Source organism: Acinonyx jubatus, chromosome E1 (genome assembly GCF_027475565.1).
Source record: "Acinonyx jubatus isolate Ajub_Pintada_27869175 chromosome E1, VMU_Ajub_asm_v1.0, whole genome shotgun sequence".
Lineage (NCBI taxonomy): Eukaryota > Metazoa > Chordata > Mammalia > Carnivora > Felidae > Acinonyx > Acinonyx jubatus.
In genome coordinates this window covers 39,330,410-39,353,662 of record NC_069397.1, presented here as the reverse complement: position 1 = coordinate 39,353,662, position 23,253 = coordinate 39,330,410, and the positions used below count along the sequence as shown (strand labels likewise).

The 23,253-nt window shown below is 46.9% G+C and overlaps 2 protein-coding genes and 1 long non-coding RNA gene across 3 annotated transcripts in view; 2 read left to right on the top strand and 1 right to left on the bottom strand.

Moving 5' to 3' along the window:
* LOC128313355 (uncharacterized) overlaps positions 1-4,277 on the bottom strand; it is a 57,998-nt gene extending 53,721 nt beyond the window's left edge. The window contains exon 1 of the long non-coding RNA XR_008293934.1: positions 2,469-4,277. This is a non-coding gene — a long non-coding RNA (uncharacterized LOC128313355). The remainder of the gene's footprint in view (positions 1-2,468) is intronic.
* An 852-nt stretch (positions 4,278-5,129) lies between these two features.
* LOC106972583 (keratin, type I cuticular Ha1) lies at positions 5,130-8,905 on the top strand. The gene is made up of 7 exons (XM_015069580.3): positions 5,130-5,548; positions 5,756-5,838; positions 6,188-6,344; positions 7,119-7,280; positions 7,375-7,500; positions 7,623-7,843; positions 8,488-8,905. Exons 1-7 carry the CDS (start codon positions 5,201-5,203, stop codon positions 8,618-8,620), a joined length of 1,230 nt encoding a protein of 409 aa, XP_014925066.2. The 5' UTR covers positions 5,130-5,200; the 3' UTR covers positions 8,621-8,905.
* Positions 8,906-17,962: 9,057 nt separating this feature from the next.
* KRT34 (keratin 34) lies at positions 17,963-21,752 on the top strand. The gene is made up of 7 exons (XM_053211468.1): positions 17,963-18,365; positions 18,467-18,549; positions 19,066-19,222; positions 20,100-20,261; positions 20,356-20,481; positions 20,604-20,824; positions 21,287-21,752. The coding sequence occupies exons 1-7, from the start codon at positions 18,018-18,020 to the stop codon at positions 21,369-21,371; spliced, it is 1,182 nt and encodes a 393-aa protein (XP_053067443.1). The 5' UTR covers positions 17,963-18,017; the 3' UTR covers positions 21,372-21,752.
* The last annotated feature ends 1,501 nt before the right edge of the window (positions 21,753-23,253 follow it).

The following is a 23,253-nucleotide window of genomic DNA, read 5'->3' as shown; positions in this document are numbered from 1 at the left end:
TGGTGTGTGTGTGTATGTGGTGTGTATGTGTGTGTGAAGTGGTTTGGGTTCCTGGGAACAAATACTGGGTGGAGGGATCACTGTGCTTGGGGAAGTGTGAAGAGCTTCCCTGGAAACCAAACAGTCCCTCGTTACCACCATCACCACCACCATCAGCACTGAAGCTCACATTCATCCAGCTCTTTCCATGAGCCGCACACCGATCTAAGTTACAGATACATTTAAGCATATAAACTCATATAATCCCCATTTTGGAGTGACAAACCATGGCTCAGAGAGGGTAAGTAACATGCCCAGGGTCACACAGCTGGTAGGCAGTGAAGCCAGGATTCAGATCCAAGCAGTCTACCTCCGGCAATTGTGCTGCTAACCCCTGTGCTTCACAGAAGCCAAGTTTCTGGTTGGGTTGTGTCTGCAGGATGACAGAACCATAATCACTCCATTGTCTCGATTCCTTTTCCTTGAGGGAAACGAGAGAGTGTTTACACTAGAGGAGCCACTGTTGAGAATTTCTGCCACAAAGGGCTGTGCAAGAGATAAAAGGGGCAGCGCATTTCAAAATAGCCTGAGAACCCTGGCAATTGTAATGACTGGGAATCACTAAAGAAGTTCAACTCACCCCCTGCCATTGCTAAAAACACTCTGTCTACTGGGGAAGAAGAGAAGAGAAACAGGCAAACGTGCTTGTACGTCTGTTGCTTTACCACCATTAAAGCTCACTTTCACCCAGGCTGTCCAATTTGAAATCCCCCAAACTCCTGGGAGATGCAGAGCAGGCTCCACAGTCCCCATTTTGCAGGGAGAGAAGTTCGGGGTTAGGGAGGGAAATGAGCCAAGGAGTCTCACAGGCGGTCTCTCACTCAAGCCCACCACCTGGCCCTGCACCCAACTGCGAAGGGCTTTGCTAGTGGTACATCTGCATAAAACTGCCCGTTCGGACCCGCTGTCTGATGTTGGGGTGAGGTGGGTCACAGGGATCTTACAGGACCTGGGAGTTTCCCAGGGAGAATTTTCTTGGTGTTTACTCCCATCCCACAGCGTCCTCACCCAACCCCATTTCAGACAGAGTGCTTCTGGGCTTCGGCTGTCCCCTGGCCTTCTCCAGCCCAGGCTCCCCATTTATGCTGGATTTTGTACCGAAAGTCTCTTGCTTGCCTCTCCCTTATCCCTGCCTGGTTGCCGGATCCCAAACACATGCCTCGGTCATCCACACGGGCCCCCAAAGGTCCCCCGCCGAGATGCCTGTGCCCTGCAGTAGATGCCTCTCGTCCCCTGGGTGGCAGACTTGTGTTGTGCTCACCAGTAGGTTCACACATCACCTCCATTTCCCTCCACGAATCTCAGGCCCTTTGACACTTCCTCTTTCACTTGCTTGCTTTAGCATTGCCTCTCTTCTTTCTGTGTCCTCGGAAACCACTTCCATCTGCTCGGAAACTCACCCCAAAATCATGGAGCCTCTGTGGGGGCAGGCACACCACTGAACTGTGGTCTCCCAAGCAACAAGAACCACATATCAAAAAAACCCTAATGACCGCCCAGTGGAAGAAAGGGTCTTAAAGGGATTAGGGTTCGATTGAGGCCACTTGTTTGAATTCTACTTCTGAGTCGCCTCACTACCAAGTCTCCTTCGGGATACAGATAAATAACCTGAAATGGCCTCATTCCTCCTCTTGGGGCAGAGAATCAGAAAATGGTCCAAATGGCCCAACCGGAGGTTGGAGCAGGAACAGGTATGGGAAGAACTGGAGGGAGAAGGAAGAAACTCTTGGAGGGAAGGGCCCAATTATATCTCCTACATTAAAGTTCGTTGTGGGCCTGCCTGTCCGCTCCGCAGGACCGAGGACTCACAGAGGACGGTACCTTGTCATCTCCCCACTGTCCCCGCGTCCCCATCTTCAGTTCTGGGGCTGTGCCAGGCACTTGGCAGATGTTCAGTAAATGACAGCCGCCCTTGATGTCGTATATGCAGTCTCTTAGTTACGTTAAATACACACATATTTCCAGATACGTCCATCTCACACCTCTTAAATATCTCACCTCCTTACTTTCTTGTTGCTTTTGATATATTTTGGGGGGGACCCATATTAGCCTGAATTGCTCACAAAAACACAATCCTTTACCAGAGCTATGATTCTTCTGTTTCAAGGTAGCCCCGTGCCCAGCACGGAGAAGCCGCGCGATAAATGTTTTGAATAAAATTTATCTAAATAAAGAAAGTGGGGTTGATAGTCCCTTGACCACTCAATTTCTCTTTGAACGAATACAATTTGCGGATATTTCAATTAGGAAATCAAGACAGTACACGAAGTCTGCTCCCAACCTGTGTAAAGTCTTGAAGACCTTATAACGCCCATGTCCCCTTTCCCCACTAGTTCAAAAAGCAAATTCACCCAAGCCTACTGATATTTTGAAAACACTGCAAGACAGAGGCTAGATTTACAAGGGACGGCAACATTATGTCCACTCACCTGTCACTCCATCTGTGGCCCCGGCCATTTCACCTGTGGGGCAACCATCAGGGGAAAAAAGGAATCTCCGCTTGTAACCTGTACTTTCCTGCGTCTCTGTGTGGCTGCCGATTGGCTGTGACCCGAAGCCAGTACAGGTATGATCTCCTCTGCTCCTTTCTCCATTTCTCCTGTCCACACTCCGTACTCATTCAGGAACAGGTAACGTTGTCCCCTTTTGACCTTATGCTGCCTGGTATAGGCAACACCGTATTTCTCAGCCACATACAAATCTCAGACTGCATCATGGAGGTGATGCTCTGGTCTGGGCACCTTGGAAAATGTCACTGCTTTTGGAGGCCTCAGAGGCTGTGGTCCCGTGTCTGTAGATCTTTCCTGAATCATCTCGATTTATATCATGCAGGACACTCGGCAGGGTGGGCCAGTCTTCTGACCGTAGATTTGGTTGCATTGGCTACTTCTCAGCTTTGTACTCTCCGGGATCACTCACTGGAAGGTAGGCTAGCTTTGTCTGAGCAGCATGAGCCCGTGTGGTTCTGAGGATTCTTCTGGTTTTCTCCTGGCCTCTTCTGTGTGTTCTTATCTCTTATTCAACATCGTGCTCTCAGTTTCCATTCCTCTGATCTCTTGGCACTCTATGCAAATTCTAGTTTTGGTGTTTTTGTTGTTGTTGTTGTTGTCGACCCAATTCTTGAATCTTCTCATATTTACAAGCTAAACCCTCTTCTTGGACAAAGCCCCCATGAGGCTGCACTGGTCAATCAATGGATGCGACCAAAAAGCTTGAAGAGGTGCTGCCATTGGTCTGTGTTCAGGCGCAAGTCTCCGTGGATAGGGAGGGAGGCAGGATTGGGGAACAGCTTCAGGCTGGAAAGACAGGCCTCTGGAGCAGGCTGACAAGAGTCAGGAAGCAGGAGGCCTGTGCTGTGCCCTATGGGTAAATGTTCATCAGTCTGATTGATAGGCGTTTCCATCTGTCCCAAGCCCAGCCGAAGCGAGAAAGGAGCTCCTTACACCTAGACTTGCGTCCTGCCTCTGGAAAGTCTCTGTAATGCCTGCCTCAGGACCCACCTATTTCTGCCCCTTTAATTGCCTTGGAGGAAAACAAAGAAATTTTGGTTTTATTATAAGTCCGGGGCTTCTTTGTAGTGTGGTGGGACTTTCCATCAGAATAGCATTATAATAAGCGGCGAAATAATGACCTTGGAGGGGGTAGATGAAGGACCTTTTATCTGAGACCCAAGCGCCATGCCACATGAATCTCATCATGAAAGCTTGCTGGGGGGAAGGACTCCAATAACCTGTCAATAAAACTGCCACTCTGGCTGGCAGCCAAAGCCACAGTGGAAGTTGAGATGCTGCTACCCAAGATGCGGGTGGTACCCCCATGGTGCCTATAATTACGCAACCTTTATATAGTCAGAACTTTGGCCACCCCCTTCCTCAGACCTTCTGGTGCCTTCCCTCAGCTCCCAAATCAACCCTGCATGACTCCAAACTTGCTTTGCCAAATCTTCTCCTTCTTCTATGCCTGAGCAGTTTCTGTCTTGGTGCCCAAGTCTTTGGACTCAATGACACCACCACGGAGCCCTCCTTGGTACCTTTTAATGCTTGGTTCTCAAACCAGATTGCGTGTAACCCAGTAAGGCCGGAGATGGGAGCCCAGGACAGGATGGGTGTATGTTGATTTTGCTCAGAGGATGGGGCCAAACCTTAGAAAGTTTAACTGGAAATTGTAAAACTGTTTGTTTGTTTTTAATGTTAAAGCCCACATAGGTATATGATGGAATATAAGGCCTATTCACATGAGGTTTTAAGATGAACTTCAAAGTTTTCATGCTTGAGGAGGCTCCTTCGGGTGCTCTCTTGACTTTCTCGATTATCTGCTCACCTTAGTCTAATACAATGGACATTTCGATGGTAAGGTGTCATAAGAAATGCCTTTTTCCTGTCCGCATCTGCCTGAGATGCTTTTTCTGGGTAGTTTAAATACACGTATATGGGTCTCTCAGCCCTCCTTCCAAATGATCTCTTCCTCCAGAGCCTTCCCTGTTCTTAAGCTAATTGTCAAAGCCTCTTCCTTTAAAAATTCCTCTACAGTCCCTGCACATGATATATAGGAGGCATTCCCCAAAAAGCTGCCCATTCTTTTCAGCCATGACCAAACTCAGTCCTTATCCACCCCAAGGCTTCCAAGGCTTGGGATGCTGCAGCATAGAAGAATTCTTCTCTGAAAGCAGATAGAAAGGGAGTTCACTGCAACTTTTGCTTCGACTCAATCCCAGTCCCTCCCTAGAAATGCCAGGTGGGCCAGGAAATGAGTCTGAATATGGGTTTACAGGATCACACAAGACAGAGGAATGTCATTGGATGGACCAACTCCCTATTAACAAGGGCAGATACCTGCACCAGACTGTGTGGCCTCTTTCAAGATCTACCACAAAACTCTGACTTTATGGGTATACCTCCTGAAGAGGAGTCCTGACTTAGCAAGAAGCCCAAGTAAAGAATTTTATGGGATAAGGGACTCTTCTGAGGAAGGCAAATAACAGACTGACTGAGGGAAGGGCATTTGAAAACCAGTGAAGACATAGAAAGAAAAAAGACATTACATACCACGTCCACACCCTCTGTGGAGGGAATATAAGTGCTTCCCAGAGGAAGGAAATCCACAAGCTCCCTGGAGAACTTGGACTCTGTGTTCAGCCAGGTGTCTTGCTCCCTCCAGCACCATGCCTTACAACTGCTGCCTTCCCAACCTGAGCTGCCGCTCCACCTGCTCCTCCCGGCCCTGTGTGCCCCCCAGCTGCCACACGTGTACCCTGCCCGGGGCCTGCAACATCCCCGCCAACGTGGGCAACTGCGGCTGGTTCTGCGAGGGCTCCTTCAATGGCAACGAGAAGGAGACCATGCAGTTCCTGAACGACCGCCTGGCCAGCTACCTGGAGAAGGTGCGCCAGCTGGAGCGGGAGAACGCGGAGCTGGAGACCAGGATCCGGGAACGGTGCCAGCAGCAGGAGCCCTTCGTGTGCCCAAGCTACCAGTCCTACTTCCGGACCATCGAGGAGCTCCAGCAGAAGGTGAAGGTCTTTGCTGTTATCTCTGAGCAAGAGGAGTTTGCTGTGATTCTCAGTCTGTAGTAGAGCAGTGTGTCTGTCTCTTGCTTCTATGTGACCGTGATTCTTGCTTCCCCCTTTATCTTTGAAATAGCTTTCGAAGCCATTTTAAAGAAGTTGCTGGTTTCATCCTTATTTTCAGTCCTCACTAAGCAGTCTCTCATTCTCCAGGTCCTGTGCACCAAGTCTGAGAACGCAAGGTTGGTGGTGCAGATTGACAATGCCAAGCTGGCCGCAGATGATTTCAGAACCAAGTAAGTTGTTCAGAATTCACACTGGTGTCCACCCCTTTTGTTTAACCTCTGGTTAAAGGAAAGGGATTTCCATAGCTTTACTGAGCAGCAGTTCCCATCCATTGGTGGTGAGACATTCTACAGAGATTGAGGGGAATCAAGCAAAGGAATCACAAAAATAGATGAGGACTCAGATCAATCTGTTTATTTTTGGATCAATATTTGTTCTGGACTGAGCCTCCAGAACCCTCTGTCTCTTGGGTCTACTCATTGCAGAAAGTGGGAAGACTAAGCGAATGGGGTTATCAAAGATCATTCCTGTGAGTCTTGAATGTTTGCTGGTCACTGCTCTGACCTTGTCCTTGTGCAGGTACGAGACGGAGCTGGGCTTGCGGCAGCTGGTGGAGTCGGACATCAACGGCCTGCGCAGGATCCTGGATGAGCTGACTCTGTGCAAGGCTGACCTGGAGGCCCAGGTGGAGTCCCTGAAGGAGGAGCTGCTGAGCCTCAAGAAGAACCACGAGGAGGTGAGACTGGACATGAGAAATGAAGAAACCTGGTTCAGCCTCCGGTTGACTTGAGTGATTTGGAGTGGCAGAATGCAGAACACAAGGTTGAGGTTGACTTTATAGTTTTCCTTTAAAGACAACAAAACTTCATGATGTGTGAAAAAAAATGGAGAGATGAAACCTCTCCATGTTCCCAGAGAAGATGTACTTTCACTCAAAACTGGTGCATCATGGGAATTTCCCAGTGCTCCCCCATCGGCTTGTGATTGGTTACTGAGTTGCAGAAAGAGTCTCAGCATTGCTTTATTCATGCTGTGCAAAGTCATTTCTCTCCCCAAAGGTCACCAAGTCAAGCCGGTGAATCTGAGCCTCCACTCTTCCAAAGTCTTGGTGCAAAAGGAGCCAAGGCTCCTCCTTTTCTCTCCTGGAGGGGTCACACCATCATCTTATTGGCTGGCCAGAATTGTTTGCTATACGATCTGAAATTGTATGGCCAATTCTTTGCATTATGAAGTCTTATGCAAACAATCTGGAAACTGGGAAAGTTAGGCATTAGTCCATCTTTTGGTGGCATTTGAGCAAATCCTTGGGAAGTCTTTTTGAATCCAAGTACAGGGCACAGTCCTGTGATGAGGGAGCTGTTCCACATGGAGCACAGAGCACCTTGCCTTGAGCTGTCACAGACTGCTCCACTCAAGGTCTCTTTCCCAAGGAAATAGACTAACGGGGCTTCAACAAGCAAAGTCCATTCTTCGTTGAGGAGAGTCACTCTTGCCTTTTCTGCATCCACAGGAAGTCAACACCCTGCGCTGCCAGATCGGAGACCGCCTCAACGTGGAGGTGGACGCGGCCCCCACCGTGGACCTGAACCGCGTGCTCAACGAGACCAGGAGCCAATATGAGGCCCTGGTGGAGACCAACCGCAGGGACGTGGAGGAATGGTTCACCACCCAGGTGGGCATCTCGGCACGCGGCCGCCCGGGCCCCTCGGCCCCTCGCGGCCCTTGAGGCAGGGTCTCACCCTGTCTCGTCCCCTGTGCTGTTTCAGACCGAGGAGCTGAACAAGCAGGTGGTGTCCAGCTCGGAGCAGCTGCAGTCCTATCAGGCAGAGATCATCGAGCTGAGACGCACGGTCAACGCCCTGGAGATCGAGCTGCAGGCCCAGCACAACCTGGTGGGTGTCGCTCGGGGTGCTGCCCACCCTCTCCTCACCTGGTGAAGCCCGTGACTTCTCTGGAGTCCCATGGCGGTGCCCCGAGAAGCGGCTCTGTGACATTCCGTCTGTTCCCCACACAGAGGGACTCCCTGGAGAACACGCTGACGGAGACCGAGGCGCGCTACAGCGCCCAGCTGAGCCAGGTGCAGTACATGATCACCAACGTGGAGTCCCAGCTGGCCGAGATCCGGAGTGACCTGGAGCGGCAGAACCAGGAGTACCAGGTGCTGCTGGACGTGCGGGCCCGGCTGGAGGGCGAGATCAACACGTACCGGGGCCTGCTGGAGAGCGAGGACTGCAAGTGAGTGGCCAGCTGGAGGGATCCGATGAAGCCATGCTCACAGGAGGATGGTTCTCATTTGACCCCGGGCAAAGAACACACACTTTCAAAAGGAAATCATGCCTCCACCCCAGGCATGATCAAACAGAACTCAGCAAACACAATATGGCCATCATTCAAAATACAGGGAAGCACTAACTGTTTGAGGCACACACTGAAATTGTACAGCCAATTCTTTGCATTCTTCTCTGATCACACAGATATGAGATCTATGCGATTGCTCACACATTACAAGACCGTATTGCGCAGAGGGAGCATTTGCATACATTGCCTTATCTGACCTTGCAGTTGCCGCCAAGCAGGTTGGATCAGGATTCTCCCCATTCTGTAGGTGAAGAGAAGCTAAGGTGACTTTCCCAAGATCGCTAGCTAGGAATGGACAGTGTGGGGAGTCAAAGGTTCTGGAGTTTCTGTCTAGCGCTTTGGGCACTGTATGGTGGGAAGACCAGGAGGGGTCTGATAGGGAGCTTTGCAGCAGGGAAGCTTGTGGCCTTCTCTGTTATAGGTCAGGCCAAATCCCACAGGCAATTCCACTCTTGGGGTCTCTCTTGTGTGTACCACGAGCCCCCCTCAATTCACCTTTCCACATGGTTCTTTTTCTCCAGGCTGCCCTGCAACCCTTGTGCCACAACAAATGCGTGCGGATCCACTGGGTCCTGCGTCTCTAATTCCTGCGCCCCCTGCACGCCCTGTGTCCCCCGCCCACGCTGTGGGCCCTGCAACTCCTTCATGCGCTAGAGCCCAGGGGCTACCAGAGGAGCAAGGAGGCCGGGCCCACGGTTCCAGAGCTTTGACCCGGCACTGGTTCATTCGAGAAAAAAGGGCAGAAAACACAGTTTGCGTGGCTGGAGCTGCCCCAGTAAGGCAGCCACGAAACTCACCCCACCTACTGCAGACCATTCCTTGCCCACCCTTTCCTTCATGGAGGTAGTGTTCTTTCTTCACTTGCCCAGAGAATCCTCGCAAGTGCCAGGGCCTTCCCTTGTAACCTGCTAATAAACTTGATTTCCCTGGCAAAGCAGACACCTTTCTCATTGGTATTCATTTGTTTCACCGCGCCCATCACCTGAGCACTCTATAAAAAGCCACTTGAAAGTCAGGCTACATAATGGCCTGACTCTTGGATACCAGAGCCGTTCTCTGCCTGGCGGGCAGACGGCTGGCCCGGCGCCCTGGACGCCTGGGTGAGGCAGACTGGCAGGAGGGAGGGCAGGGCAGCTGCCATGAGGTGGCCCCCACCTTCCCCTGACCATTCTTGGATGTTCCCCACTCTCCTCTCGAGACTTGGATGTCTCCCAGAGCTGATTGCATCTAAATCCGAAGTGCAGAGGCAGGAGTGGGGGCTAGAAAGAGGCTCTGGAAAGTTCATCTTTTCTCAGCAGGAGGCTTCAGGTCCAGTGCTGTATGATCTGGGGGCTGGTGGCTGGAGCGTTCCAAGCAGCCTCAGGGACACCCAGCAAAGCAATGCTCTGGCTTGCCTGCCTGCCGTGTTCAGGACATCCCCCTTCTGCATAGGTGGGTCATTATCAGCCTGGGCTCCAGCAGCTCACTTCCCCTCCCAGCTCTGGGGCTTAGAGACCTCCTCACTCTTCATCTGAGACTTCTGCCTTTCTCAATCCAGCACCTGTTGAATACTTACCCTGTACACACCCTGGATGGTGGGGAAGGGAGAGACATACGGAGAAAGACATTTTTAAAAAAACGTTTATTCATTTTTAGAAAGAGAGAGAGAGAGAGCATGAGCAGGAGAGGGGCAGAGAGAGAGAGGGAGACACAGAATTTGAAGCAGACTCCAGGCTCTGAGCTGTCAACACAGAGCCAGACTTGGGCTCAAACTCACGAACCACGAGATCATGACCTGAGCTGAAGTCAGACGCTTAACCAACTGAGCCACCCAGGCGCCCCAACAACTTGTTTAAAGGGATAAAACTAGTCCCTAAGTAGTGCTATTATAAGGCATTATCCCCAAACACCGAACACGCAGGCTTGTGCTGCAAACAAAACTCCGAGTACTGGAAGTGACATCAGTGTTCATCAAGAAAGGCTTGAACTTGACTCTTTAACTTGAAAGAAGAGCCATGGAAATGCTAAACACTGATTCGCTAAAACCCCAGAGGACCATTTTGACATGAAAGGATCAGAGACCACTCAGGTTTCTATCTTTTCCCATGAACCTTCCCATCACACCAGGCTTTCTGAGGCAGATATTGGACCCCACTTTGGTGAAACACAATCTTGTGTACTGGAATAACCAAGTGGATTGAAATTACATATATATTTGACAAAGGAACTATTTATTGTTTCTACCACAATTGTCCCCTTGACTCTTATTTTTAAAGCGCAAATTCCAGGGTGGATTCAGACTTGCACACCTTGCTTCTGGTTTGTGAGAAGCCTCTGACCTGGAATCCCGTCTCTGATGTGGTCCCCTACCTTGGATTTCCTCCAAATCCAAGGTCAACCTCAGTTCAGAGGCCCTTCCTGATTTTGCTTGTTCCTTTATCCCGCATCCTGTGTACATATATTATTTTACAATAATGGAAAAGTAATGCTACTAGCTGCTGCGGGAGGAATGACTACCCCCTTTCTCTGCAAAGATGCCCATGTTGCTTCCTGGAACCGGGGAGTATGTTAGGTAGCCTCCAGAGGGAGATTAAAGGTGCAGATAGAACTAAAGCTGTTAATCAGCTGGCCTTAAAATGGAGAGATTACGCTGGATTATCCAGTGGGACCAATGAATCCCACAGAATTCCTTCAAAGTAGAAGTGGGAGGCAGAAGACAGTGAGAGGGAGAGGGAGATATGACTGAGGACACATGTCAGAGCCATGTGATACAAGGACTGGACCCTTCACTGCAGGCTCTGAAGATGGAGAAAGGGGACCATGGGCCAAGGGAATTAGGTAGCTCCTAGATGCTGGAAAAGAAAAGGAAAAGGATCCTTCCTTGGAGCCTCCGGAAAGGAACATAGCCCTGCCAACATCTTGATTTTTTTTTTTTTTCATTGTGGATAAAATACGTATAGATAACATAAAACTGACCATTTTATCTATCTGTTTTAGCATTTAATTCAGGGACATTAAGTACATCCACATTATTGTCCATCAATCAGCCCTATCCATCTCCAGAACTTTTTCATCTTCCCGACTGAAACTCTGTCCCCATCAAACTCTCTAACCCCTCCACCTCAAGCCCCTAGTAACCTCTATTCCCCTGTCTGTATGAATCTGACTATTCTAGGTACCTCATATAAGTGGAATCATACAGCATTCATTCTTTTGTGTGTGTGTCTGACTTATTTCACTTGGTATAATGTTTTCAAGGCTGATCCATGTTGTAGCATGTATCAGAATTTTGTTCTTTTTAAAGGTTAGATAATATCCAATTGTATGTATCACATTTTGTTTGCCCATTCATCCATGGATGCGTATTTTGGCTATTGTAACTAATGCTGCTGTGAACACTGGTGTGTATATATATATGTACACATATACATATACATGTATATATATTATACACATATATTATATATTTTATATATGTTATATATTAAAATGTGTCATATATATAATATATATGTATATATATTATATATATATATATATTCAAGTCCATGCTTTTGTTTCTTTTATGTATGTACCTAGAAGTGGAATTCCTGGATCACATGGCAATTCTATGTTCAATTGTTTGAGGCCATGCTATTTAGCATTCCTGCCAGCAATGCGCAAGGGTTCCAATCACTCCACATCCTTGCCAACACTTTTTAAATTCTGGGTTTTTTGTTTGTTTTTGGTTTTGCCAATGGCCATCCTAGTGGGTGTGAAGTGGTACCTCATTGTGGTTTTGATGTGCATTTTCCTAATTATTAGTGATGCTGAAGCATCTTTTCATGTGTTTGTTGACCATTTGCATGTTTTTGGCGAAATGTCTATTCAAGTCTTCTGACCATTTTTTTTTAATTGGGTCATTTAGTTTTGTTGTTGTTGAGTTGTAGGAGCTTTTTATGCATTCTGGATATTAATTCCTTACTGGGAATATAATTTGCAGGTATTTTCTTCCATTCTGTGGATTGCCTTTTCATTCTCTTGATAGTGAAATTTAAAAGCTTTTAAATTTTCTGGAGTTTATTTTACCTATTTTTTCTTTGGTTATCTGTGCTTTTGGTGCCATGGCCAGGAAATCATTGCCAAACCCAATGTCATGCAATTTTCCTCTATGGTTTCTTCTAGGAGTTTTATAAAGTTAGCTCTTACATTCAGGTCTATGATCCATTTGGGGTTCATTTTTGCATATGGTGTGAGGTAAGGGTCTAGTTCCATTCTTTGCCTGTGAGTATCCAGTTTTTTCAGCACCATTTGTTGAAAAGACTGTCAGTTTTCCCATTTATTTGTATCTTCTTGATTTTCTTTTGGTAATGTTTTGCAGTTTTCAGCATACAAGTCTTTTGCCTCCTTGGTTACACTTATTCCTAAGTATTTTACTCTTGTTGATGTTACTGTAATTAAAAAAATTTTTTTTACTCCCAGTGAGAGTAAAACTTTGATTTTAGACCTATGGTAGGCTTTTGACCTATAGAAGTTTAAGATAATATGTTTGTATTGGTTTAAGCCAGTAAATTTGTGGTGATTTGTGATGGTAGCAATAAGGAACTAATATGGCGAACATCTTTTGAATATCAGCTATGGGTTAGGTAAAACACTAGGAACTAATATTAATCTTTATAAAATGCTTCAGATTAAACCCATTTTAACAGATGAGGAAACTGAACTTTGGAAACTTGCTCAAATCACAGTTGGTTATTAGCATTTATCATATTTGAACCAGGTTCTATTTACAGGTGCACATGACACCACTATAGAGTATGAAGAATGATTTAAAAATCAGAGCAGAATGAATACATCCAGGCCAATGATATTCTTCAAAATTGTTCCCTACATAAAGATTCCAACTTAATTTTGGCAAGTCTCTTTAGGAATTAACTTTTGAGGACAGCTGGGTGGCTCAGTCAGTTGAGCCTCCGACTCTTGCTTTTGGCTTAAGTCATGATCCCAGGGTCACAGATCAAGCCCCATGTTGGGCTCTGCACTGAGCATGGAGCCTGCTTGGGATGCTCTCTCTCTCTCTCTCTCTCTCTCTCTGCCCTTCCCTCATCTTGTGCATTCTCTAAAAAAACCCAAAAAGTTTGCTTTTGAATCAATTATAAGCCACATATGGAGGTTTTTTCCTTTTTAAAGCTTTATTCATTTATTTTTGAGAGAGATAGAGAGATAGAGAGCATAAGCAGGGGAGGGGCAGAAAGAGAGGGAGAGAGAGAGAATCCCAAGTAGGTTCTGCACTGTCAGTGCAGAGCCCTACGTGGGGCTCTATCCCACGAATCACAAGATCATGACCTGAACTGAAATTAAGAGTCGGACACTTAATGGACTGGGTCACCTAGGTGCCCTGGTGTTGTTATTGTTGTTTTAATTATCTAAGTTGGTTGTTTATCTTTTTCACAAGGTTTCTTGTTGAATGGCTTCCAAAAAATCAAATCCATCCTTAAAAGACAAAGGTTTGCTATCAACAAACTGGATGTTAAAAAGATACATACGTTGCCAAAACATAAAGCTCCAAACATGATTTGAACAGAGAGGCCATCATTAGAACAAAGGAAGATTCTGGCCAGAGGCAAAGCTTTTTGGATCTGCAAATTCTGTCATGTTCTTTCAAAACAACTCTCAATCCTTAGAGTTAAACCTTAATTTTGTAAATAAATGTGCTCTACCTCCCATGTGGCTTTTAAATTGTTGGCAAGTACTCTGTCATCATCATCACACATGAGGACAGTGGTTCTAAACCTTGGTGGTGCTTTGAAATCACCTGGGGTACTAAACAAGTGCTGAAGACTGAGTTTGTCCTTAGAAAGCTTGATTTAATTGGTCTGGGACACAGCCTGGCCACTAGGAGTTTTAGAATCTCTACTGGGGGTTCTAATGAGCAAGGTTGTGACCCACTTGCCAAAACCAGGGTTTTGGTTCTCGCTTATCCTCTCATCTACTCCGTGTCCTTGGACGAGACACGTAGCTTCTCTGAGCCTCAGTTTCCTTAAAGTGGAGGTAACAATCTCTTCTCTACCTGCTTTATACACTTGCCAAGAGGATCATGGAAGATTGTGTTCATGGAAACACTTTGCAAGCCAGACATTTTTATCAGAGTTATTATTTTGATTATTGATGACTTAACACATAGACAAGCTTCTTAAGAATAGAGAACCTAGTCATTTTTGTTGTTGTTGTTTCCTGCCCAACGGTAGAATTTGTATACCATCCTATTGTCTTTCACACCATTGTTTCTTTCTTTAAGTCCCCCACCTAGCTCTGCACCTGGTGTACGTGCTCTATTCAGCATTATCTGATGCTCTTTGTCTCCAGACCCATCTTCTGATGGGCCCCAATGCCCTTCTCATTTGGCATGCCCAGTGCTCTTTGGTGACCTGTTTTATTGGCTCTTGGCTGTCCTGGTCTGAACTCTTAGCCCACTGGGAATATCATCTTCAGAGACTTGACCCAACTCCAAGCTTGTGTCCTGAATATTTTTGCTGGTTCTTTTCCTGTTTCCTTGAAAATTTTGTATTTGCTATGGGTAAGCTAAGGCACTTTTTTGCATCCTTATATCTGGGGTCAAAGTCATTCACTGAGTTCTTTGAGGCCTGAGGCTACTGTCAGTGTCTGCAGGAAGAGCAGGATGGTCCAGGAACGCATAGCATTTTTCTCTGTAAAAGCCCATTTCATTACTTCCAGGAGGCATGCCTCATCACAAGCTTGTGGGATTTGTCACTTTTTAACCTCCAGTTTACTAAGAAGCAAAGCAATATGCAGGAAGCCTAGGTGTGTCTTGCCATCCATGCTCAGAGCTGGCATTGGAATTCATGAGCTCACCTCTTTGTTTTCTTCTAGTTCTCGTGTTTTGTCACACCCTGGCCAGTGTCTCATCTCTCTACCTCACAGTGAGGGCCCAGCAGACTCAAGTCTACTTATTTGTATCATTTTGAACAAGTTCACTTCTTTTCAGATTATTTATCTCTGATACATGGTGACAATAATGGCATTGAAGCATTCATAGTTTGGGGTGAGGGTAGAATACCATACGTGAAGAGTTCTAGTAGACTACCCGATGAGGAAATGACATATTGATACTCATTACTTTCCTGCCTCACCATTTGGACCTCAGTTTTCTTTTCCATAAATTCAGGTCTTTCTAGCTTTAGAATTCTTTGATTCTTAGAAAATAGATCTTACTTCTGAGAGGTGAACTTTTACAGGGCTAAAAGTTCAGGGTGAGGCAAAAAGCCTGTCTCTCAGATTCTAAATCACCTTAGGTCCTGCCATTGTGCATTTTGATTTGTTTAGATGCTAAGAAGAGGCAGTGTAATCCCCAATCTGGATGTGTCAATCAGTAATGCAAAAGGACAACCATTTCCCTGTGGAGAAAAGTAATAAGTGTAACTTGGTTTTGGTTCAAGAGGGTACCATAAAAAGTAGCTGAGGGAAAGGGCTGCTTGGGCAGACAAGGCTTTGGAGGACTGATGGGGTTGGGAAAGGGTTGGGAATAGGGTCCCAGAGGGAATCAGAAGCAAAAATGATAAAGAGAGGGGCAATGGGAAGAAAGGAATCTAAGATTTTCTTCCCCTTAAAAAATCAGAGAAATTTCTGTGCCAAATGTTTGCATTGTGTTTAGGTATTTGGGCTCAAGAGTTAGACAATGAATTGTTTAAATCCCAACTCTGCCACTTACTATTTGTGTCTTGGGAAAATTCCGAGCCTTCCCTAAGCTGTTAATTTATCCGTAAAATGGGAATAATTTTATAGACCGATATTATAGGGTTGTTGAGAGGGTCAAATAAGAAATGTGCCATAACACTTAGCACCTAGCTTGTTTGGCACAGAATAAGTACTCATGAAGTGGTAACATCATCAGTATCACCAAAACCACTGTCATCATTATTATGGATATTAGCACAGAAATGCAAGGCTGGGGAAATCTCAGAAAATGAGTAGAGCCCATTTCAATGCCAATACAAGAAAGGAGGCTTTGGTGGCAATACAATCTCCATGTAGAGAACTTGTCTTCTCAAAAACCACCCCAGACAAGATAACCAAACCCACAAGATCAGTAACCTAGCAGAGAATGTAGGCACAGTGTGCCCTCTGCCAACTTCCTATTCTGGCTACCAAGTCAATGTTAAAATTTGTATTTTTGTTGATTAATTCATGAATTTAGTTCTATGTCCCTAGTGTTCGCAAGGTAGGTGAATGAGGTATTATCACTATTGGATTGGCCTGGGCAATGTACCCATGTGTCTGCTCAACAGAATTGAATTTTCAAAAAAATTCTACGTCTGGGCCACCTGGCCAACACTAGTAAGGATAAAAGTTAAAGAAAGAATCACTGGTCTCACCCCCAACCATATTCACACACAATACATTACTTAAATTTTGTAACAGAACTATGAGGTGGGCAGCATTATTCCTACTTAAATTTAAGTGATGAAGAAAACAAGAGTGAAAAAGGGGAACTCACTTCTTGGAGCTCATATCATCAGTAAGAATGTGAACTCAGGTGGTTTAGCTCCAAGTGTGTGCTTTTCTGTTACCTTGATACTGCCTTTGAAATCTGGACACATCCTTCATAAATGACTCATATTGTGTTCCACAAATAACTTTTTGGGACTTCTGTCTGAACCGTGATTTTGTTTCTGTGTGGAATAAAGGACAGACAGAGTGACAAGGAACAGAAGGTGAGATGAGGAGGGCTACTTCGTTAAGATTCCTTATTGGGCAATAGGGAGACTCCCAGGAATTTGGAAGGGTCCAAGGGTATCTGACCCCACAGGTGATAGAGAGGCACCCACTCATCAGGGATGGTGTCCACTTCTTAGGGATGACAGAGTGAAGGTGCGTTCTCATGGGCGTTGTGACTGGTTTTGGGAGCATCTCAGGTTGGCAGAGTCACAACTCTAGGGACGTATGATGCTCTCACAAAGAGGATTAAGTCTAGGAACGAGGAGAGAGAAATATCCAGAGACTTTGAGATAAGGTCACCATGCACACAAAGATAGCTCTGAGCTCCTCATTCTGGTTTTTCCATTCTTGTTGAGTCTGAAGTTTGCTTCAACATTGCCACTTGAACTCTCTCTATGGACTAGTCCAGGCATAATTTTCCTTCTAGATATTTCTTCTCCTTCTCATCTTTAGGAAGATTGTTGCTTCAGTACAGTTTGGTAAACTTTTTCTATAAAGGGCCAGAGACTAAATATTTTAGGCTTTGCAAACCATATGGTCCCTGTTACAACTATTCAATTCTGCCATTGTAGAACAAAATCAGCCATAGACAATACCTAAATAAATGAACATGGCTGTGCCAATAAAACTATATTTAGAAAGAAAGGCAGGAGGCAGAACTTGGTCTGTGGGCCCTAGTTTGCTGATATCTGCTTCAGGGCTATTCCCATCCATCCAGCCAGTTTTACTTCCTAGCCATGAACACTCCATTGTTTTCAATCTCCATGTATTGATAAATTTCCACAGCCCCAATTAATACTCTCATAAGTAGGGCCCAGGTTTCTTGCAACTAATACAGGACAAATTTCTGCTATGAAGTCAAGTTGAACCAAACACTGAACCATGGGTAGGACTGGGAAAAGAGAGCCCCTTGGAAGACTGTTCACTCCAGACTCTCTTTCCAGGGAATCTAGTGGCATAACCTCATGGGTGAGGAGTTCCAAACAACTCCACCCCATGTCCCTGGCTGTCCTACCCTCTGAGTAATGGAGAGAGACATTTGGGGTTGTGATGATTCTGTCTCCTTTGAAGCCATCTGATGAAATTCTGATTTCACCAACCACTAGCACCCATGAGGAACCTGGTGTGACACAAGCTAAATGGAATAATTTTATGGGTTGAGGAGACTCTTTGCAGGCATCTAACTAGCATATTTTGGAGAAAAAATTAGCTGAAGCATTAGGAAAGGAAATTATGCTGTATGCCAACCCCCACCCACCATTAAGGGTATAAAAGGACCATGGAGGAAGGAGAAACTCAAACCTCACCACATCCACCTAGATTAGCTTACTTGCTCTCCATCACCTCTCCCTGCACCATGCCTTACAACTGCTGCCTTCCCAACCTGAGCTGCCGCTCCACCTGCTGCTCCCGGCCCTGCGTGCCCCCCAGCTGCCACACCTGTACCCTGCCCGGGGCCTGCAACATCCCCGCCAACGTGGGCAACTGCGGCTGGTTCTGCGAGGGCTCCTTCAATGGCAGCGAGAAGGAGACCATGCAGTTCCTGAACGACCGCCTGGCCAGCTACCTGGAGAAGGTGCGCCAGCTGGAGCGGGAGAACGCGGAGCTGGAGACCAGGATCCGGGAGTGGTGCCAGCAGCAGGTGCCCTTCGTGTGCCCCAGCTACCAGTCCTACTTCCGGACCATCGAGGAGCTCCAGCAGAAGGTGAGGGGGTGCCATGTGGGGGCACAGCAGCAGCTGACTGTCTTTGAACAATAAGACATTCTCAAGTTCAAGTGGCCCTCACAGTAGAATCTTGTTTTCAGATTCTGTGTGCCAAGTCTGAGAATGCCAGGCTGGTGGTGCAGATCGACAACGCCAAGTTGGCCTCTGATGACTTCAGAACCAAGTAGGTTGAGACTTTTAGGCTAGGTGACCCCTAAGGTCCTTATGGCTCTCTCACGGCCCCGTGGGACTAACATTTCCTGGAAGGGGAGAGGCAGCCATTTTTCCCTTTTGATTTCTCTTCTCAAGCCTGGCTTTATCTAAAACTGGTTTCAAACAGAGATCCAGACTCATATGCTGTGTGCACTTCAGCCTATATTGCTATCTATGGAAGGCCTTCTTAAATCCCCAAATTCAGAGATTGACAGAGACTGTTCTATGGGGAGTGGTGGTATATTAACCAACAAAACTGAGAGGAAAATGAGAGACTCCATCTTATGAGTTCTTGTGGGGACCTTCTGGTGTTAGGGTGAGTCAGGGCCCTCTCCAATCTATTTGTGCAGAGCTTGAGGGAAACATGGAAGAAAAGGGGAAGAAAACTGTACCAGCTCAAAGAGATGGAGGCCAGTCCATGCACACAAGACACAGAACAGGGGACCGGCTTCTTTCCTGCCTCATCCTTTCTGATCTGTGTGTGCAGGTATGAGACGGAGATGGGCTTGAGGCAGCTGGTGGAGTCAGACATCAACGGCCTGCGCAGGATCCTGGACGAGCTGACTCTGTGCAAGTCTGACCTGGAGGCCCAGGTGGAGTCCCTGAGGGAGGAGCTGCTGAGCCTCAAGAAGAACCACGAGGAGGTGAGAGGAAAAGGAAAAAAAAAGTAGGTTTCAGATCCAAGCCTTTAGCATCAGCAACCAGGAGGCAAGTGCCATCAGGCTTCTTGAGCTGGGACTCTTCTCTGAAGAACTCAAGAGTCTTCAGAGAATGATGATACTATACCCATAGCATGTAGGGAGGTGGGTTGCTTATTCTCCAGCAACTGGGTGAGGTTGGGCAGGTGTTGGAGATGCTGAGAAAAGGCATCCATTTATTGAGCCCTGCTCGCTGCTGCTCACTGTTAGTTTTTAAATTTGGTGGTAGAGATGGAAGGAAAAAAAGAACTAAGACATGTTCCCTCTCTTCAACGGGCTCCCAGTGGTCTAGGCAGATGGCTATGTACAAACGATGGTAGAATATGGACAGAGGAAAGTAGTTCCATATGAGAAGTATGAGCAACATATGCAGGGAATAGTCCAGTCTACCTGGAAGGAGACAGGGAATGTTCTCAGAGACATGTCATGGGAAGAACGAGGCTTTCACACTTGGATGTTTCAATCTGGGGGAAGAGACTGAGCAAAGACACAGAGTGGAAGAGCAGGTATATTAGAGTTTGGCACATGGATTGATATGGCTGGGCATGCATTACCTATAGGGGTGAGTTGGGAAATGAGGTAGGATTTGCACAGGCCAGGGAGTTTGGACCTAAGTCTTATTGGAAATGTGAGCTTTTTTCAGTTTTTTTGGGAAATATATTGATGTGATCCCTATTTGGGTCTAATCCTACATCGTATCTGTGTCAGTCTTTGGGAATGATCAGAATATACATTTTTGGCAGGGTTGTGCTCACTTTCCTACAGTAGGAAGATATACAGCAGATCCATTTCTGTGGTTCATTTCTTCCTCTTCTTCCGTCAGGAAGTCAACACCCTGCGCTGCCAGATCGGAGACCGCCTCAACGTGGAGGTGGACGCGGCCCCCACCGTGGACCTGAACCGCGTGCTCAACGAGACCAGGAGCCAATATGAGGCCCTGGTGGAGACCAACCGCAGGGACGTGGAGGAATGGTTCACCACCCAGGTGGGCATCTCGGCACGCGGCCGCCCGGGCCCCTCGGCCCCTCGCGGCCCTTGAGGCAGGGTCTCACCCTGTCTCGTCCCCTGTGCTGTTTCAGACGGAGGAGCTGAACCAGCAGGTGGTGTCCAGCTCGGAGCAGCTGCAGTCCTGCCAGGCGGAGATCATCGAGCTGAGACGCACGGTCAACGCCCTGGAGATCGAGCTGCAGGCCCAGCACAACCTGGTGGGTGTCGCTCGGGGTGCTGCCCACCCTCTCCTCACCTGGTGAAGCCCGTGACTTCTCTGGAGTCCCATGGCGGTGCCCCGAGAAGCGGCTCTGTGACATTCCGTCTGTTCCCCTCACAGAGGGACTCCCTGGAGAACACGCTGACGGAGACCGAGGCGCGCTACAGCGCCCAGCTGGGCCAGGTGCAGTGCATGATCACCAACGTGGAGTCCCAGCTGGCCGAGATCCGCTGTGACCTGGAGCGGCAGAACCAGGAGTACCAGGTGCTGCTGGACGTCAAGGCCCGGCTGGAGGGCGAGATCAACACGTACCGGGGCCTGCTGGAGAGCGAGGACTGCAAGTGAGTGCGAGGCAAAGAACTCTGGAGGACATGTGGTGGGACTACAAGATATTGTGAGCATACACATGGCGGCCACGTTTTCAACTCACAGAACAACGTGCATGTATAGAGTCCATGATGTGACAGTTAAGCAGAAAAGGAAGGTCAGAGGTGAAGGGCATACATCCCCTGCATCAGGGAGCTAATGATAGAGAAGTGGTGGTGGACAGATTGTTGCAACAATAACTGTTGGGTAAGGCAGCGTGTATTGTTTTCAGGAGAGCTCAAGAGCGTAACATTTTTCAAAAGGACAATTTCCACCTCAGCACATGGCATTCTGGGATGGGGAGAAGGATTCGATGGCAATCAAATTTGATTCCAACTATCTCCAACCACTGAGAATTCATGGGTTGTCTCATTAGGCACCTTAGGGCTCTCTCCACAACCATCCCCAATCCGCTCTAAACCTCTGTGTCCTCCCAGGCTTCCCTGCAACCCATGTGCTACCACCAACGCTTGTGGCAATTCCTGCGGGTCCTGTGGTGCCTCTCAAACGCGTTGCTCTTAATTTAAGAACTTGCACCCTCTTTGAAGACAACAATGAAGCCACTCTGATCAAGCAAAGGAAAGGTCCTCGGGTCTTGCCTTCTTTGGAGCCTAGCCATGCCAAATATGATATCTCTAGACATGAAAATGCCTTCCAGATTCAACAAGCAAAGGCACACATGGTTAACTTCCAATGTCTGGGAAATCCCTTTCTGTTGAAGTTCGAGTGTCTTTGTTTCTGAAGATGTCCACCTCCATGGTGTCTGAGCTCCAGGTATTACTTTTAGGCCATTTCCTGTATGTATTGTGTTTCCTGTTTTTCTTGCTTCTTTGGTATTCTCTGGAATGCAAGGAAGCTACTTCATTTACTTCCCAATAAACTTCATTTCTCTGGCATAATAAATGTGTTTCTCATCATATTTATGCACTGTAAAGTACCTGTTGTGGCTATTTCATAAAAACGTCCCTTTGTTAGGATGAAATGGGTTAAATGACTAACCCCAGCCATTATGCTCCACTGTTAAATACTGCTGGAGGGGGGAGGGACTGTTCTCCTGGGAAGCTCCTGCCAAGGGGCGACCATGAAGGAAACCTGGCCTCCAACACTCATGCCCCTCTTTCCTTGGCTGCAGGGTCCTTGGCAATACTGAGTTCTCCCCAGATCTGACTGCTATTTCCCACGGTCATCCTCATCATTCAGGGGTTGATTTTCTGTTCCCCTTTCTCGTAAACTGCCTAAAAACCAGCTTCTGTAGAAACTGCTCAAAGAGCAGCTACCCTCTCCTTTCAACCTGTCAACTGTACCTGCATCCCCACTGTAGATTACCTGCCTTTCCCTGAAGACGTGCCTTCAATGATTTCCATAAACCAGCACACTCTGGGTTCTCTCGTTATATCTCCTGCTACCCATTTTCCAGCTCCTGATTAGCCTGCCTTCTCCTTTCTGTCCCAATTGGAGGAAATGCCTAGATCCTCAGCTGTGTTTTTTTCTCCTCCATCCCTGTTCAGGAAGAACTAGCACCTCTATGCTGACAACTCCGAATCTTGCTCTCATTTTAGTTCAAGTCCCAGGTCTTTAGTTGCCCATAGGACAGTTTCACTTGATACTAGGCTGCCACATCACATTTAATTGGACTGAAACTTATCTTCATCAAACTGGTTCCTCTTGTTACCCACTTGTTACACCCAACACTTCGTAATCTAAAGACCCTTTAAATGCAGGTAAGCGCATCTCCCCACCTCCCCCTCTTTTCAAGTTCCCTCTTTCCTCTAGGTCTTCTCTCCTATCTACAATGTTCTTCTGTAACTTCTGTATCATTTCATTTCTTATAATTTCAAGAAAGACCAGTGCTCATTGTCTCCCCCAACAGACATGAACCCTACCTCCCACGTGATTCATATCTGAATTATTAGAGCTCTCAATTCTCTTGGTCACTGTGTCAAGTCTTCATTCGATTTGACCCTATCTAACCTACACAACTGCAACCAACCATCTGTTGTGTATGTTCCATGTGGAGCACTGAGAATACACAAATAAATGAGCCCTGGTCCTGGCCCACAGCATGTTCACAATCTAGAATGGACAAGACAAAGAGACAACCCTTATGCAGACAAACATCCATGTGGCCCAAGAAAGGTGTAAGTAAAGAATGATACATTTCTGACCTGTGAGAAAAAAACTATATGATTTCAGGAATTATTTCTATAGTTTAAGTGTGAGAGAGTGGTAAAAAGAGAGAGGAGGTAGTGCTCAATCAGAGCTTTGAAAACCCAAATATTCTGTTCATATAAATACTGTCTGCCTATCCTTCAAGAGAGACAGTATCATCACCCAGTTATAGCCCAGTGTAAACCACAGAATACTGTACGTGGAATAAAGGAACAGTAACACTAATGAGGATTCA

What these genes read in the sequence shown, in the direction of transcription:
- KRT34 (XM_053211468.1), top strand. Translation starts at nt 18,018, where the DNA reads ATGCCTTACAACTGCTGCCTTCCCAACCTGAGCTGCCGCTCCACCTGC. An exon ending in TCAAGAAGAACCACGAGGAG is followed by an intron (nt 19,223 to 20,099) that starts GTGAGAGGAAAA and finishes TTCTTCCGTCAG; the next exon opens with GAAGTCAACACCCTGCGCTG. An exon ending in CTGGAGAGCGAGGACTGCAA is followed by an intron (nt 20,825 to 21,286) that starts GTGAGTGCGAGG and finishes GTGTCCTCCCAG; the next exon opens with GCTTCCCTGCAACCCATGTG.
- LOC106972583 (XM_015069580.3), top strand. Translation starts at nt 5,201, where the DNA reads ATGCCTTACAACTGCTGCCTTCCCAACCTGAGCTGCCGCTCCACCTGC. An exon ending in TCAAGAAGAACCACGAGGAG is followed by an intron (nt 6,345 to 7,118) that starts GTGAGACTGGAC and finishes CTGCATCCACAG; the next exon opens with GAAGTCAACACCCTGCGCTG. An exon ending in AGGAATGGTTCACCACCCAG is followed by an intron (nt 7,281 to 7,374) that starts GTGGGCATCTCG and finishes GTGCTGTTTCAG; the next exon opens with ACCGAGGAGCTGAACAAGCA.